This window comes from Cebus imitator, unplaced genomic scaffold (assembly GCF_001604975.1).
Source record: "Cebus imitator isolate Cc_AM_T3 unplaced genomic scaffold, Cebus_imitator-1.0 Scaffold107, whole genome shotgun sequence".
NCBI lineage: Eukaryota > Metazoa > Chordata > Mammalia > Primates > Cebidae > Cebus > Cebus imitator.
In genome coordinates this window covers 3,068,385-3,085,930 of record NW_016107422.1, presented here as the reverse complement: position 1 = coordinate 3,085,930, position 17,546 = coordinate 3,068,385, and the positions used below count along the sequence as shown (strand labels likewise).

Sequence of the window (17,546 nt, the reverse complement as noted above, 5' to 3'; positions counted from 1 at the left end):
ACACCCAGTTATTATTGTTAACTTTAAATTATGATATACTCTCTTGCTAAGATGAAAAATAATTTTTGGAATTGCGTGATGACAGAGTCTGTAAACTGTGTGGAGATGAATTGTATCAATTAGGGGGAGGCACGTCTTAACCCTGTTAGTACCAAAAGTGTGATTTCTCACTGCACGGGCTCACGGGAGAAAGCAAGCCTGTTCCATAACAGAGACGGCAAATCAGAAGCCGCTGCCTGCCTGGGAGATGGAACAGCCGTGTTGGCGAGGAGCTAAGAGGGCGGGCTTGGGTTCCCAAGCCCTGGCACAGCCTGCAGGCCTTATCAGGTGCTCTGTGTCTGGGCTGCTCTGCCCTTTGCACTCCAGTTGATGAGGGAGGGGCAGGCTGTTCCATATGACAGCATGTGGGCTTGTCATGATTAGGAGTGACCATTGGCTTCTGTTTCCCAGAGGTGACCTTATCCCCATGGTCCTACAGTATATTTCTAGTAGATGAGAAGGCATGCCTACAGACAAGTCCTCCTGGTGTCTGCTGCGTGTCACTGGGAGAGGCAAGGTTCTCCTCACTGGGACCTCTTCACACCCGTTTATTAATGACCCCCTGGCTCCTCCCCAAAGGCCCAGAAGCCTAGAGGAGAAATGAGGGCACAACCTAGATGCCTTAGCACAACAAGTAAAGCTGCCGGAACCCGAAAGACTATTTACAATTCCAGCATGAAGATGGGGCTTCAAGGATTTGCTGCTTCATTTCATTTGTTCTCTTGTTCCATCTCATCATGAAGCTGATTGCCTTATATCGGGGTTGGGAACAGAGCAGACACCGAGGAGAACCCACTAAGTTCTGTGTCTTCAAACCTGCAGCATTGCCAGGTTCTGACAGCAGAGTCCTGTGAAAGTAAGCAAAATTGGAAGTGATGCCCGTTTCCTGGGCTTTCACATACTTCTTTACTCTGCAGTCTACTACAAAATCTGAAAAGCCAGAGTGGTGTAGCTTTTACTGTTTAGAAAATCTTTGTGAGTTTTTCTTCCCCCTAGGGAAAGGCTTTCAGCACATTATTCATTGGAAAAATGAAATCTGAAATGTAGGTGTTTTTCAATGCACGTGCTTCAGAGGCACCTCAGCACCCTTGTGTCTTGTTTACCCGTTCACTCACTGGGCAGGGACTGAGCTCTGGGAATGTGTTGGGTAGGAGCGCAGGAGTCGGGACCAGCCCCAGGACAGTGTGTGGCTGTTCATCCCAGAGCTCACTGTTCATCCTGGGGAGCTCTCTGTTGGACTTCTTCATGCAGCCCAGTCCACACCTTATCTGTGCGTTTGTCAAGCCACTGAACGCAGCTGGAATCACTCCAGGCCTTGCCTCTGGAGGCCTGACAGTAGGGGGGACAGCAGGCCAGGGGCATTCCGGGACCGAGGCCTCCTGCCTATGTGGAATACTGATGCGTACTGGGTGGACGGGTCGCGGATGTGTTTAAATGTAATTCTGACCTTCCTTTAAGAGCAGTTGGGCAGCTGTCTGGGAGCTCAAGATTCTATAATGTGGATACCTATTCTCTCTTTCTGGAAGCTTCCAGAATATAACAAAAAGTAGGTTGGATATGCACATTCCCATTGTCTTTGAATGATGGGGCCGTGGGCCTGGATTATAGTCCTATGGATTAGGGAAGAGTTCATAGAAGTAACCTTAAGAGTAAAAGAGAATAAATCCAAATGCTATTACAGGTAGAATCTGTGCCGTCGAGTGCATAGCGTGTGGGCATGTGGACTTGTCATGATTAGGAGTGACCACGGGCTTCCATTTCAAAGAGGAGAGCCGGAGTGCATCAGTTCCATAGACGTGCTCCAGACCTGGGTTTTCGGAGTCAGGCTTTCATTCCGTTCCTCGGTCTGTCCCTTATGTGTTTGCTAAGTTGTTATCACATAACCTCAGGACCTCAGTTTCCTATCTTAGAAATAGGGATAATAATACCTCCCCCACGTGTTTCTGGGAGGAGTAAAGGGATCTGCGTGTACTGACGTGCCCGGCACATGTTAGGCACTCAGTAAATAGCAGCTGTGCGGTGCCAGACTTACCTCGAGCTGTTTTCCTAGAGTGGGTTGGTCCTCAGCTGGGTTCACGTTCCTCTGCGCAAGATGCAATATTGTGGAATGGACGTGATGTCCAGGCGCCATCCCACCTGGGACTTCTGGAGTTGGCCGCCTTGCCTGCGGCTGACCTCGGCTGTGCTCCGGAGAGAGTGGGGCTGTGAAATTGCATGACGCAAAGTCAGTCATCTTGCACCCATCTCGTCTACTGTCACCAGTGGTTCAGTTCTTCTCTGCCCCTAAACTCTTATGTCCCAGAGCAGGCTTTTGCTTGAGACACAGGTGCTTTTCTTAGGTGTCCTTGGAAAACTCCAGTGGCACCAGTCGATCAGGAGTCTGCAGTGGCCACCTGCACTGTTGTCGTCTCTTGTGGATGTGGACATTGACTGTCCACATCTGGCCTGTGCAGGAAGGAGTGAGTTCTCATTTGCTTCTCCAGAGGCTGCGGGGGCACCCACCCTCAGCTGGGCAGGGCAAGGCCAGGACAGAGGCTTGGAGGAGATCACAAGGGGAAACTGCAAGGTGTGCAGTTTGGCGCAGCAGAGAGAGACCAGAATGCAGAGGATGCTCAGTCAGGGCGGGTGGCTGCTGCTCTGGGCTGGGTGCATCATAGCATTAGCACAGCAGACATGAGCAGTTGACCAGATGCCCCATTTGAAGCCCATGTCCAGACATGCAGGCGTTGATCTCTGCTTATAGATGGATATGGCTTCTTCTCTAGGGTTGGGGAGGAGAACTGTTGAGTAATGCACTGTTGCCTAGCCTCAAAGATCCTTTGAGAAATAGGTGTCCTGTGGAAGTCTCAACAATTTGTTTAGACTATTTAAAAGTTGTGTCTTTACAGATGTACAAGTGCTTTATTTATAAGAAACTAAATTAAGCTGGGAAAGAAGAATGTACCTCTCATGTATGTGTAAAACATTAAAAAGCAGCTGCCTTGGTGGTGGAAAGCGTGTGCAACACAGACATAAGGCTACTTGAACTCTTTATTTGCCACATTTACAATATTAATAATAGCATTTCCAGAAGTTGTCACATCAAGTAAAAGATCTTCATTCCAGGCTGTCTTTGGGGGCCAAATTGAGACTGGATGCGTGCATTTAATAAATTGTAGTCTCACGTAGTCATTTTTGTAAATAATTAGTTTCAGTGAAAGAATAAGTTAGCATATTGTATGCATCTAATGTTGCAAATGTACATACAGCAAACTTTGCTATTAATCAACAGTCAAGCACCGCAAGTGGGGTCTCATACATAATGAATTGTGCTTAAGCCTCATGGGCTTCTTGATAGAAAAATAAAAGAAAACACGAGTGCAGTAAGCTTTTGAATAAAATTTAACTAGATTGCTCTGCATCCTGTAATTGTTTTGGAATCTTTAGGGACCTGATCATTCATCTATAGTTTTGGGGTGTTTTTATCTTCATCTGTCAAATAACAGAGACTTTTAATGATATGTTAAAATGTTGATAAAATACAATTTTCCTTTTAATGATTTGAACATTTAGGGGGGAAAGTAAATAGGCTTTGTAAGGCTTCCTGGTCTGGCAAGTAGACTATTTAGATTGTCTTTTAAAAATATTTTTATTTCATGTATTTTTAAGAATCAATTATTTTTAAAAAGAAAAAAATATATAGTCCTTGTGGGGAAGAGCTGAAAATTTACATGAAGTTTTCTCCGTATTTTTGGTGGATGTTTTAAAATACTATAGTAAATACCTTTGTGGTCTTGTTTGTGATCTGACATTAATTTGAACCCCAGATACTGAGGGCATAGGATGCCCACCACCCAGAAAGTGACTTGGAACCTAATTTCATTTTAAATGGCCTCTTTCTCCTCCTCACATTGCTGACCTCGGTACATGAATCCTTTGGTGCCTGTGATAGGATCATCAACATAGGATCTGTTTTGGGATGGGTGGAAGATGTAAAAGCAAGAGTGAGATTTATGTCCATCTTTCTTATGAACCACACAGTAAAAGTGCAGGAAAGATTTGCTGCCTTGAGGGCCAGAGGTCCTCACAGCCCTCCTGCAGGGACTCAGGGAACGCTGCCTTCTCCAGGAAGACCTCTTGTTTACTTCTAGGAAGGGGCTGTGCTCAACACTTATTTCCCGGTCTTATATGATGTTGTTTTGTACAGAAAGCATCTTTAAATTAGGTCCTAAAACCAAACACATAAAAGTCAATCAGTAGACTCACCTGTGATGAGCGGGAGGCCCTCTCATAAAAGAAAGTTTAAAAGAGATATATATTACTCATACCTATCACTGTTTATTACACAAACTGAAGTGTATTGCTGATGTTCCGTGTGTGTTTATTCACTTTTTCCTTTCACAGTTGAGCACATCTCGTTCTTGGGGTTGCATGAGGAATCAGTGAGATAGCACGTGAATCACTGCATATGTGCTGTCTGTAGCACGTGAATCACTGCATATGTGCTATCTGTAGCACGTGAATCACTGCATATGTGCTGTCTGTAGCACGTGAATCACTGCATATGTGCTGTCTGTAGCACGTGAATCATTGCAGACAGCCTCGGTGCTCGGTCAGTGCCATCATCATCAGCAGCAGCAGCAATGGCAGCTCAAGTCCAGGGAGGCCGCAGTTGTGTCTGTCATGAACCCTTCAGAATGCCACTTGTTTTTTATCTTTGCTGCAATTGCACTGTTGAGATCCATGTTGATTGCTAACGTCTGCACTTTAATTTTTCTGTTTCTACTCAGTTTCCTAAATAACTATAGAATATTCAAACAAATGCACGCACTTTATCAAACTTACGTGGTCGTAGTTCCCAAACAGCTGTCAGCCACCAGGCAGAGCCACGGAGCAGCGGCTGCCATGTTCCTGCCGAGCCTCCCTCCTCGGGGCCTCCATGGAGCATGGGGGCCATTGGAAGGCGGAAGTGGTGTTTCTGATGTTGACCTGTGTGTTTGACCTTCACCTTGCCTTCCTGTGCAGTCGGCTGTCAGCTCCAGAGGAAGGGACAGCCCTGAGTCAATATTCTCACCACGAAGCACATGCATTTCAGGCCCTTAGTAAATGCTTGAATGGAATTAAACTACTGCGTTTGGCTGAAATACAGAGTCAAAAGATTTTATTCAGCCTCCCATTTAAAATAAAATGATCTTTATTAAGAGCAGGTAGCATGGTTTACTTCTTTGCTTCAGTCTTAACCTCTGAGCTTCCTGCTATAATTAAATGCAGGACAAATCCATCAAACACAAGACTTCTGCTAGAGATCTTCTAAATGGGACATAATTGTGCATGTACCAGTGATACTGAGCAAGAGTCTCCATAAGGATGGGTAATCTTTGGCTGAAGGCATGTTCTTGCATGAGCGCAGGAGTCCACTGCTCTGCCCTTGAGTCCTGAGGCCTCCCCGCCCTCCACACCAGGTTCTGGAAGCCAGAGGAGGCGAGGTGCTCACTAGCTGGGCTTGGGAAATGTTGCTCGTCACCTGAGTGTGTAAAGTGCCGTGTGTGGTGAGGACACTAAAAGCTTTTCAGGTATCCACAGGTTTCCGTGCAGCCTCCTTCATAGCCTTGCGGAAGCCTTGCATCCTTGAATCCTCTAGAACCTTGCCAGATTCTAGAGGAACTCGGAGAAGCACATGTCTTTGGAATGAACTCTTTTCTTGCGAGACCCTCCAGTGTCACCAGGTAGCGTTCCCAAACCATGAGACGAAAATGTCATCCGTGGGGGGGGGGGGTGTTTGGGTGACAGGATAGGCACTGGGCACCCAGCACTCCCATCTGGAGTGTCTTCATGGTCAGCCCCATGGTGCCAATGAGATGTGAGTAACTTATACAGGACTCTTGGCCGGTTTTCTAACATCAAATAGGATTCAAGCCAAGCACATCACAATGTTAATGTCTCTGGGAAGTAGAATTCATTCAGAAATGAGCATTTAGTGATTCTCTACTGCCAATGGAATCTTAAGGCACCTAAAAATCTGAATTCCCAAATCTCCCAGTTAGCTGGTCGAGTTTTGGTGTTGAGCACATCTGTAACTTAGAAAGAGCCTAGAAGCCGTGGTCCCAGGAACACTCACTCTTTCTGCTTTCCAGCTTCCGCGTGCCGAGCTGGGCTGACATCAAGACTCGACGAGGCACTGATCTTGGGCAGAGCTTCCCACAGAGGTCTGGTCCCCCCATCCCGTGCCCTCCCTCTGAGCCACGGTCCTGGGGCACTTGCTTTCTCTACCCTTTGGGGCCAGGTGGGATTCCCACACAGGGGAAGGAAGCCCGTGTCCAGCAGGGGCCACTTCACTTAAACCTGCTCTCTCCACCCCCTGCTACGCTGTGTCCCACGTAGGTCACTGCCACTCATCCTTCATGTTCTTGGTAATATCAGTGTCTGGAAAGGAAGCTTCGTGCAGGTCAGGAGGGCAGTGTTCCCTGGAATCGTTTCTGTGCTCACGTTATGAGTTTGTACTGGAACATTCCTCCCACTTTTCTGTGCCCTGGTTTGAGTTGAAGGGAAGGAGATTTAAATCAAAACAAATCTGCAAAACAGTTCACTTGTTTTTCCAAGCCGGGGAAGGGGAATGTGTCCGGGCGGCTTCCCACAGGTGGCAACTCTGGGAGAATGTTACCGGGACCTTCCCGTGTGCCAAAGCTCCGGAGCTTCTCCCAGGGCAGGCCAGTGTGGTCCGGTTTGATTTTAAGGAACCCGTGGCATTGCCAACAGTTGTGTTTTTCTTGAAGAGATCCTTGAGCCAGGCCTGCATGGCTCTAGCTTTGCTGTGTTCGGGTGCCCGACGCCCTCCGTTGTCACGTGTGGGTTTCTTTTTCACCCACCAGCCACCATTCACTCGTACCAAGTCAAAGAAAGTAAAAGGCACCCATGTCACAATAGTTGCCTCGGGATTATTCTGTGGGTGACACGTGATGTCCTGGGAGAGGCCTGGGGGAGGCGTGGCTCTGGTATGCTCTCGGCATTTCCGCACTGACGCTGGAGGGTCTTGTCTCCTGCAGGCTTCAAGGGATGGGATAGGAAGGGGCTGAGGTTCCGGGTGAGGGTCTTGTCTCCTGCACTGGCTCCAGCTGGCGTCCTGAGCTGGGGTCCGTGGCAGCACCTGGGGCTGCAGGATTTTGGCTCCTGATCAAAGGTGCTCCCCAGGCAAGGATGGGGCAGACCACAGGCACCGGCATTTCAGTGGTGGGTGAGCTGCAGGGCCCCAGGGGAGACTGGGATGTGGGATTTTCATGAGTGTGGGCTGCGGAGCCCATAATTGTTAGTTTTTCAGAGTTCGCCAGCGGGAAAGCCTGAGAAACTCCCCCTTGATAAGCACCACCGTGAGAGAGGCCGTCACCCCCAGCTCTGCCAGGGACGAGCGCGGCGGGGATGGAGGAGAGGGCAGGGCAGGAGAATAAATTTCATTTTACTGTAGAAATGGAAATTTGTGTCATGGCTTTAAAAATCTGGTTTTATGTGTGTGTTTAATGCCATTCATTTTAAATGTAGTATCATAAATCCTTGCTTCAGAATCAAAGCTGTTTAATTACATTTCACCCATGAATAGTTATCTAATGCCAATAGAGAAAGAGTTAAAAAGGAGAACTACAGAGTAAATCAGAGGTTGAGATCTTTAGCACAAGCATAAAAAATCAATTTAAGATGAATTTTACTACTATAAAAATTCTTCAAATATCCTTTTAAGAGTGGGAAATGCTAGGAAAGCCAGCTCACATTTCAGTTCCCTCGGCAGCCTAAGAGAAGGACGCCCGCGTGGGCAGACCCTGGGAGTGCCAAGCACACCCTGTTCTGCTCAGGGGTGCTGAGGAAGGCCTCCTAACTCTGGAATCGGAGCAGTTGCTGGGGGGCACAGAAGCTCCCAGCTCTCGTGGTAGAATGCCCCCTCTCCCACAGTGTCCACGCGCTTCCCTGAGAAACCCCATTGCGGGTGTGATGGCCGGCCAGACCCCACTAGTCCTGGAGATGCTGGGGCACTTCGATGCAGTCCTGACGCACCCTGGCCTTGAGGTGCTCGCCTTGCCAACCAGTCCAATGTCCCAGTCTTACCCGGGGGCCCTGCAACTCCCCCACCACTGAAATGGCAACCCCTGTGGCCCACCCATCCTCTCCAGGGGAGCACCTTTGCTTGGGAGCCCAAATCCTGCAGCCCCACATGCCACCATGGACACCAGCTCATGAGGCCAGCCAGAGCTGGTTCCCGTGCCATCCCTCGAACCCTGCAGGAGACGCTGGCTCAGCTCCTGCTGCAGAAGGTGGCAGGCGCAGGTAGCGTGGTCGGGGGCCCTGTTTCCCCGGTTGACGGTCGAGGCCCATGGACCCCATCGTGCTTGCTCTTCCTGTCTGGGCAGTGGTGGCCAACAGCAGCCGGCTCTGTGTCACTCGGGAGGGAGCTGGAGCCAGCCCTCACTGCACGCCACTTCCAGCCCTCTGTTTGCTGCCTCCCCCGGGGAGCAGGACAGCGAAGCGCATTACATATTTCTCCATCTTTCTTCCTCAGTATCACCCGTACACTGTTTATTTGGTTAGCAAGTATCAGAGCAAGAATAGAATGACTGGAGATGCGTCTCTGAAATTGAATAATGTTCAAGCCAAGCAGAAGTTCTTCTTTCCAGGGTCAGACCTCACTAACGAGGAGGGAAATGGGGCAGTGAGAAGATAGCACTTCCATCCCCCAAGGAAACTCTGGGAGAGGCTGTTTCATTGTCCTGCTCAGCAGGCCCGTCCTCTGCCTTCGGAGTGAGCCCAGCTTCCCCCAGGTGTCTTTGTGATGGGGCCTACAGGGTTTCCAGGCAGTGACAGGCTGTGGGACCCCAGCCTGTGTATTCAGGTCACTGAGCTGAACGAGGGCCCTGTCTGCGTGAGTTCCCTTGGGCAGGGATCTGGCTGGGGCAGCAGCCTGAAGAAGGCGAGGGCCTGTCATTTCTGGCCGCAGTGTCCACGAGTCAGCCGACTTTGCTGGCTCTGCTGGGCTCGGTTCTCAGGCTTGACGGCTGCTCTCAGTTGTCCGTGGCTGCCGGTCATCCTAGTGAGCTTCCTTCTTTTTCCCTTCAATCTCTGGCTCCTTCCTTAAAGCCGTTAGTATTCCTGTACTTGGAAACCTCTGAGCACCTCCCTGCTCCATCGTGAAAATCAGGGTACGGGGCCCTGGGTGCCTCTCACCCAAAGAGGTCTATATTTAGAAAGACCTGAGGATCTCGGTAGAACAGAATGCTCCAGTCCAGAGACCCAGCCTCCAGCACAGGACAGTGTGTGAGACTCGGCCCCAGGTCTTCCATGGCCAACTGCTGTCGGATGACGTGCACATTTCTGCACCTGCAGGACCTCGAAGCAAAGTGACCCTGGACACACCCTGCACTGGGTCTCTCCCCAGCTTCTCGCCCAGCAGTGGGAGGCAGGCACAGCTGCACACGAGAGTACCAGCATGGGTGCAGTTCTCCTTAGCATCCCCTTAGCGTCTCGCTGCCGCCCCGTGGGCTCGCCATGGCGTCACCACGCACTGTAGATGTCACGGGCACAGGCCCACGACCGTGTGTGCCCCTGGGCATGTCTGCTGTGTTCTGGGGAAATGGAAATGCCACCACAGGCGTTGACTCAGGTGGAAGCTCCAGAACGTTACCCAGCTTCGCCGTTGTTGATTGTTTCTCATTAAAATGTGAGTATCACGCGTGGAATGCAGGAGAGGCTCCTGCTGCTGAGGCGCCGCTTTCTTTTCGGAGTGGAAGTGCCAGGGTATTTCCACCCACGGTACACTTTAAGCCGAAGTAATTTGTACATCTTTAACACAAACCCAGTACGCAAAAGGCTGTGTTTGTTTAACTAGACACGTAAGTCGTGGTTATCTTTTATTTCCACTTTCACTGTGTAAGAGAGTAAACCTTTTAACTATCAGGAAGGCGTTCAGCTTCCTTTTATCTCTTGCCTCGTTATGTACTTTTGTCTTTATTCAGATTTGTGCGTGCTTGGTTTTTACCTCACAGGAAAGCGAGAACTAATCGCCCCAGAGGTGATTTGAGCTGTTCGTGTGAAGGTGTTTGAAGAAGTCGTGACCACATCTTTCCTAAAACAGCCTCCAACTCCGATACAAAGAGAAATGCTGGTCCTTGCAGCGCTGGGGGCTGTGGTCCTCCCGGACATGAGCGATGGCAACAGGCCCATCCACACGGGGCCAGGGTGACAGGTCCCCATCCTCACAAGGCCGGGGTGACAGGCCGAACCTACACGGGGCCGAGGCGACAGCCCCTTCTGCACAGGGCTGGGGTTGAAACTGAGAGTCATCCTGGACCCCAGCTTCGTGGTTCACCCCCAGATCTTCCCCACACCATTGCCATGTTCTCACTGCTGCAGCCTTGCTTGGGGGCAGCTGCGGTGCCTTCTGGCTTCTGGCCAGGGCCGCTCCACCCCTACCAGTCACACTATGGGACGAAGTGGCCCTTCCTGTCCTGACATGTGCAGCCCTTGCTCACCTTCCTGTGAGTCTCGGTCCCCCAGGCCCTCACTCTGTATCTGTGTTCACACTACATGTGTTGACTCTGCATCTGTGTTCACACTGCATGTGTTCACTCTGCATCTGTGTTCACACTGCATCTGTGTTCACACTGTGTTCACTGTGCATCTGTGTTCACACTGCATCTTTTCACTTTGCGTCTGTGTTCACACTGCTCACTCTGCATCTGTGTTCACACTGTTTTCACACTACATCTGTGTTCACAGTGCATCTGTGTTCACATTGCATGTGTTCACACTGCATCTTTTCACTTTGTGTCTGTGTTCACACTGCTCTGCATCTGTGTTCACACCATCTGTGTTCACTCTGCATCTGTGTTCACTCTGCATCTGTGTTCACACAGTTTTCACAGTGCATCTGTGTTCACACTGTGTTCACATTGCATCTGTGTTCACACTGTGTTCACACTGTGTCTTTTCACTGTGTCTGTTCACACTGTGCTGACTCTGCATCTGTGTTCACACTGTGTTCACACCATGTTCACTCTGCGTCTGTGTTCGCTCTGTGTCTGTGTTCACACTGTCTTTGTATCCGTGTTCATACTGTGTTCACACTGTGTTCACACTGCATCCACGTTCACACTGTGTTCACTCTGCATTCGTGTTCACTCTGCATCTCTGTTCACACTGTTTGTGTTCACACTGTTCGTCCTACACCCAGGATGGCTCTGTTGCATCCTCTCCATGGACCTGCCCCACCGGCCACCCATGCCTTGTGTCGACAGTCAGGGATGGTGCTCTGGCTGCATCACCTCCTGTGCAGGGCTGCGCTTGCAGGCGAATGCAGTCTTTTTTTGGACTGTCCTGGGGCAGCATGTGTGTGTCAAGGAGAGGCGTTCTGTAGATCGCAGTGCGGTCCTCCAGGGGAGCCCAGGAAGAAGGGTGAAGGACCTGTGGGAGCTGTGGAGTACAGGGACTTGTTCCATCTTTTCACAGAAGCCTGAGGAGCAGCATTGTCTGTGAAGGGAAACTAGAAAACTTCCGCCCTTGAAGCCTGGGAAGTCCCGGGGAAGCCTGCCATGTGTCTGGGACCTTGAGAGGCAGGGAAGGAGGGGAGTCATCTAGAGAAACCAGACCCAGCACCAGGGCTTCACAGTAGGGGTCCACAGTGCAGGAAATAACACTGGGATGTGTCCTGCTCTCCTCGGCCCAGGGGGCGGGGGAGAGCCTCCCCTTCAGGGCTGCGTCTTCCATCCCTGGAACAGAACCCCAGAAAATCCACCCCTCCTGGAGATGATGAATCCTTTCCATGAGGGGCCACCAGATGGAAGCCACAGAAGAATGAGCACCCCAAGCAGAAGCAGCCACAGAACAGTCTGAAGTGACTCCAAGAGGCACAGGTTCAAACTGCAGGAGACGGAGGGGAGGAGAGCATCCAGAAAGAGCCAGGAGGGCCACGCGGTGGCTCACGCCTGTCATCCCAGCACTTTAGGAGGCCAAGGCAGGTGGATCACCTGAAGTCGGGAGTTCAAGACCAGCCTGGCCAACATGGTGAAACCCCATCTCTACTAAAAATGCAAAATTAGCCAGGCATGGTGGCACATGCCTGTAATCCCAGCTACGTGGGAGGCTGAGGCAGGAGAATCGCTTGAACCCAGGAGATGGACGTTGCAGTGAACGAAGATCATGCCATTGCACTCCAGCCTGGCCAACAAGAGCAAAACTTCCATCACAAAAAAAAAAAAAAAAGCCACCAGGAAGATTTGAGAAAGAAGAGTAGACGCAGGCATGTGAGGCACAGGGCTGCGCCTGAAAGGACAGACTTACCAGTGAAGGAAACACAGGCTAGGCCCTCGGGAGCATGGGAATTGGGACGGAAAGTGAGCCCTGAGAATCCCCTGAACACAGCGCAGCCGTGGCGGAGGCAGGACGCATGGATGTGGCCTTTCGGTGTTGGGCTGGGGTGGGCTGTGGTGCAGTCTTACGACAGTTGATGTTTCTGGAAAATGTTTTCGATAGTGCTTGATGATTTAGGTGCAGCCGTGCCATCTGTGAGTTTTAGAAAGGGACACTGTCACTTGGGCTGCTTTGAGCTGTGATGCAGACTCTCAGAGCGCACGTCCTGGAGGCCAAAGGTCGAGCGTGGGTACAGGGCCTCGGCGCGTCCCCGTCTCACCAGTCCTCCTTTCTGCAACACGGATGATTGAGACACACGTGCCTGTGAAGCACCGCAGGTGTTTGACCGTTTAGAGTCAGTAGGTATTTGCTTTTGCGATGTGTGGAGGCAGAGCCCAGAGGTTTACTAAGCCCCTGTTCTCACTTTTGCAGTGCCATGGAGGTCCCAGCCCCTGCTGAGGTTCTCAGAGGTCCCGAGCCCCTGAAGCAGTGTGCAGCCTGGCTGAATGCCTATTTCCAGCAGCCTGAGGCCATCGAGGAGCTCCCCGTGCCGGCTCTTCACCACCCCATTTTCCGGCAAGGTCGGTGACTAAGCCATCTGCGGTGTGTCCTTTGGGGAGCTTGACTTCTTAACAATCACTGACATCATGGCTCACTTTAGTGAGTATACCAGCTCGGTATTTTTACATCAGCTAAGCAGAGACAGCATGTGGCCGAGCTGGAGGCACCGGGCTCCGCCGCCTCCACCCATTCCAGCGCGGTGTTAGTTTTGGCACAAGGTTGCATAATTCTTGGCAAGGCCATAAAAATGATGCATGCAGATCGACTCTTGACTCTCGCTGGCTGAAAGGTTTAAATAGGAACACATCTGAATGGCAGTAAATTTTTCAGTAAGGTTATTGTGAGCTAAAAGTATCTGCTTGCCAACAGCACAGAAAATGAGACTCATGCATGGACACTCAGCCACTTCCATGCACTCAGTTGGTGACGCTTAGATCATAGCAGGTAGCAGCCTTGGATCCCCTTGAATGAGTTTTACTTTTAATTTCTCAAACCACAATTAGATATATTCTTTCTTAAGAGATGGCTTGGGAACCACCTGTATATAGCCTGCTTACGGCTTGTGATAACCTAAAACATTTCCCAGGTATTTCTTTTAAAGCTTTTGTTTGACTGCTCAATACAGAAATTAATTACAGCAACTAAAATCATTCTAGACACATACCAGAAATTTATTTTGCATAGTGATATTTTCATAATCGTTTTTGTATAAATGAATGTATGTTCATATATGATGTCTATGTGTAGTTATACCCATATATATCCTTAAAGGGGAAAATAACCTTGAGGTTTTAGATATGGTGAATTTAAAGCAATTTTGAATTTCAAATGGGATTTGCTGGGTAAGTTTAATGGTATTCTAATTGCTGCTGTGCTTCTCAGCACAAAACAAACTTGAAAACAGAGGGAAGTTTTCAGGGGAAGCAGGCAGAGAAACCCCTGAAGGTTGGGCTAATACCTGAGTTCTCTGACGAGGTCAGACAGGCAAACAGATGAAGCCATGAGCATGTTTTGTGCATAACGAACTGAAACCATACAGCTGTAATGAACCGGGCACTGTGCTGTCCTCTGAATCATATAGAACTGTCTCTAGAAGGGTTCAGTGGGGGTCTCTGGGGTGGGCGAGGGGGAAGCTAGAGTGGGTGGGCCTTTACATGGAACCACAGACATCCAAGAATCCTCTCATCATCTGTGCCCACCAGTGGGTCACTGCCAGGACAAAGGCACTGCCAAAGCCTCCTGGGCCACTGCCTGCTAGGGGCCCACCTCTCCCCAGCACCGCAAGCCAGTGAGCCAAGCAGACGGTGTGGGGGACCCGCTTCCTGTGCACGTGACAGGCCGGGCACAGGGCAGGCTGTTGCTGCGTGCGCAAGGAAGTCAGAGATTGGTTTTGTTTGTTAAAGTTGGGCTTGGGGCTCTTAGAGTGGGGAACTCTTCTCTATACGATCTCTGTTTGGGGGTTCGCGTGCCAGGAGGAACAAGGCTGCAGAACTGCCCAGCAGGCTTTTTTCCTCCTTAAACCTGAGCTGCAGTGTAAGCGCTCAGGACAGAAAAGTTCTCTGATAGAACCAGGCCAGGAGGTTTCTGCGTAATCGGATGGAGGCCGGAAGAACGAGCCTGCAAACTCCTGAAAATCACCTAAGGTTTGTTGTGTGACTTCATGAAAAACGTAAAGGCAAAAGTTGCATGAAAATCATGAGTTTTCTCCAGGTCGTGTGGTGGTCCTGGCCGTGGAGCTAGACCCTGCTGGCCTGGTCTCACCAGGGTCCAGAGAGCAATGTGCACAGGCAGGCCAGGAAGAAGCACAGGAGGAGGCCTCTGCCACTGTGACAGGTACTCCGGGACAGGGGTGGCCGGCAAGGCGGGTGTCACTAGGAGTAATCAGACGGTCTCCAAACCACCCCTGCAAGCACTGAGCCCCGGCGAGCCTCTCCACCCTGACTTCTGCCTATGGCAGTGTTTGCTGCTCCTAGACCTGAGGACAGACGCACGCCTGGGGCTCCTCGGTCAAGCCCCTACTGCTTAAACAGAGTTGGGATTGGCTACGCTTACCCCTGCCTCCCTGACTTTCAGCCCACACCAGGCCAGGCTGCTTCCTGGGCTGGCAGGTCATGATAGGTCTTGGTGACCAGGAAGACCTCAAAGTAGCCACTAGGATACTGGGAAAGGCTATCTGGCTACCCCATAGCCCCGCCCCGCTTGGAAAGCCCTACAGTGCGGCGAGTACCGCCAGCTGGGATGAGGTCCACTCCAGAAAAGTTTTGGGGTGGGAGTGTGACAGCCTCTCACATCCTTCTCTCTTGGTGTTCCGGGAACTCTGAGGTTGGCCGCAGGCCCAGGGTGCTGAGCTCCAGGGTCTTCTCTCTGGGGTGTGAGCTGGAGTCCCCTACGCCAGGTCTGCCTGCAATGGTTAGTGGTGTGGTGGGGGCTGCGATTCCCCGCCACAGCATGTGCAAGCCAGGTCTTTAACATCTAGCTCAATCATTGACTCCTGGGCAGGGGCCAGGTGTGCGGATTTTACCGTGTGAAGAAGGGGAGATGGATGGTGGATGGTTGCTAACAGGGAGTGAGTTGGTTCTCCCAGATGTGGATATGCTCCTTTCTGCCCGGATGAGTTTGGTTTGCTCTCTGTCCAGTTTGTATCTCATAACACCAGTGAAATCAACAATGAGGGGGTAGGTCTTTAGGGGAAAAGTCCTCCGACATCTCAGAGCTCTGTGGAAGCTGTGGAGTCATAGAAATCAACTTGCTTTGCAGACTGAGAGGAACGGGTCCGTTGTAACGTGGAATGAATGTTTCCTTGGCCAATTCCCTTTTCTGTGCATTTTAATTTTTGTACATGTTTAGCATACTTTTGCATACCATTTTTCACCATATTCTCACTTCTGAAATTTAGACCAGGTTTGTCTATTTCAACCTGTTCTTTAAAATGAGATTGTATTTGAGCTCAACCTTGAGTTCCCACACATTGACCCTTTCTTTCTGAAGCCCTGGCTTGTCAAAGTTCTGGCTGCACAGTGCCAAGCGCTCACCCCGTCCCCAGGTCTGTCCTGCCACACGAAGACCCTCTCTCCTGTACACACCTCTTTGCGGTACCACCTCGCCTTTCCAGGATTTCTCTCTGCAATGAACATGCTGTTCTTGATTTTTTTTAAGGCTAACCACAAAAATATGCATTATGTTGCACCATAGGAAATTGCTATTTTTGAGGTTAAAACTTATTCAAATACTAAAAATTTCAGACGGTTCAACTTCTTATCTTGGAGAATGTCCAAAGACAGAAAGACAAGTTAGTAACTAGGTGGTTGTCGGGGCGTGCCTGCCAAGGGACAGTGAAGGTGCCTTCTCCGACCAGGTGTCCTCAGTGTGAGGTCAGGACAGGTAGGATTTCCCAGTGGGAGGTCCCACAGCTCTGGAAGGAAGCCCCATGGTCCTGCTGAAGGGGTGAGGGGAGAGCTGAGCTGTCCAGTGAGGCGTATTCTGATTTCTCGTTCAAGTGTTGTTTTAGTCAGCTCATTTCCTAAAATAAAATGAGTCAAAGTTGTCTTGGTTTGGGGTTTTTTGGCTTTTTTGGTGTTCTTTCAAGTGTCAACAAAATCCATTTGCTAGCTACTCTGTGACCGGGACCTCGCATCTTGTCACGCAGCGCAGCTTTTCAGGGAGGTCATTTTTCCCCCATAAGCCTCTCGCAAGGGTCAGCTTTGTATTTATTTCTCATTCATTTTTCCTCAAGAAATACTTAATGAAGCCATTATTTTTGAAATACATTCTTACTTTTTTCTTTTGTAGTGAAATATCAGTTAAACTTTTCTCTGAACACTCCCTGATTTCTTAGTGTTTGTTTATGAAAATGTTTCCCTTCTGTATTTAATATACCTCCTGGAGCAGCAGCCAACTCAGTTAGAACGAGAAATTCTTTCTACCCTAGTTTGCCAAAAGCCGCTTTTTAGAATGAGTTCAAGAAAAGCAGACCTGCAGAAAGCGAGGATGGACTTTCAGATACAGAACCCGTGTGGACACGTCCTCCGGTCCCTGAGCCCTCCCACCCACCGAGACCCGGCCAGCAGGTGTGGCTGACCCCAGGCTGCTGAGGGAGGGCCTGTGGCCGGGGCCTTTCTGCTCCTGCCACGGTGGGACCAGGCTTGGGGCTGCCCACGCGAGGCTGTGGGAAACCTAGCAGGGACCCTGGCCTTCTCACAGATGAAGGCTTTCAACAGACGAGTTCTGAGTTTTCTTTGTAAAGTGACTGCAATGTTCCTTTTTAAATGAAATATTTAACACTTTAATAATTCCTTCGTCACAGCCATTGGCTTACAGCTATGAAATCCAGTTGCATGACAGCAGTAAAATCTCCATTTTTTCATACCTGCTGTTAGAAGGAAGTTTCTGTAACTTCTATTTAACTTCTATTACAGAGTCTCAGAAAAGATTCATAGTTTTGTATTTTTGTGTCTCCATTGAACTCCTCATTTCAAAAGAGCCTCTAACAGAAACCCTGCCCCAGAGTTAAGGGAAAGGCCCTTCAGGGTGAGTTCACCGTGTTCCCACCGTGCCCTGGAAGACGGTCCCTCTTTGCTGGTGTT

General features: G+C 50.0%; 1 protein-coding gene across 2 annotated transcripts in view; it reads left to right on the top strand.

Annotated features, from left to right (window-relative positions):
* The window catches only part of MGMT (O-6-methylguanine-DNA methyltransferase), a 277,526-nt gene that overhangs the window by 218,836 nt on the left and 41,144 nt on the right, over positions 1-17,546 (top strand). For both annotated transcript variants that reach the window (XM_017537881.2, XM_037741797.1), the window contains exon 3: positions 12,835-12,983. In XM_017537881.2, the coding sequence (XP_017393370.1) occupies positions 12,835-12,983 (149 nt within the window). The remainder of the gene's footprint in view (positions 1-12,834; positions 12,984-17,546) is intronic.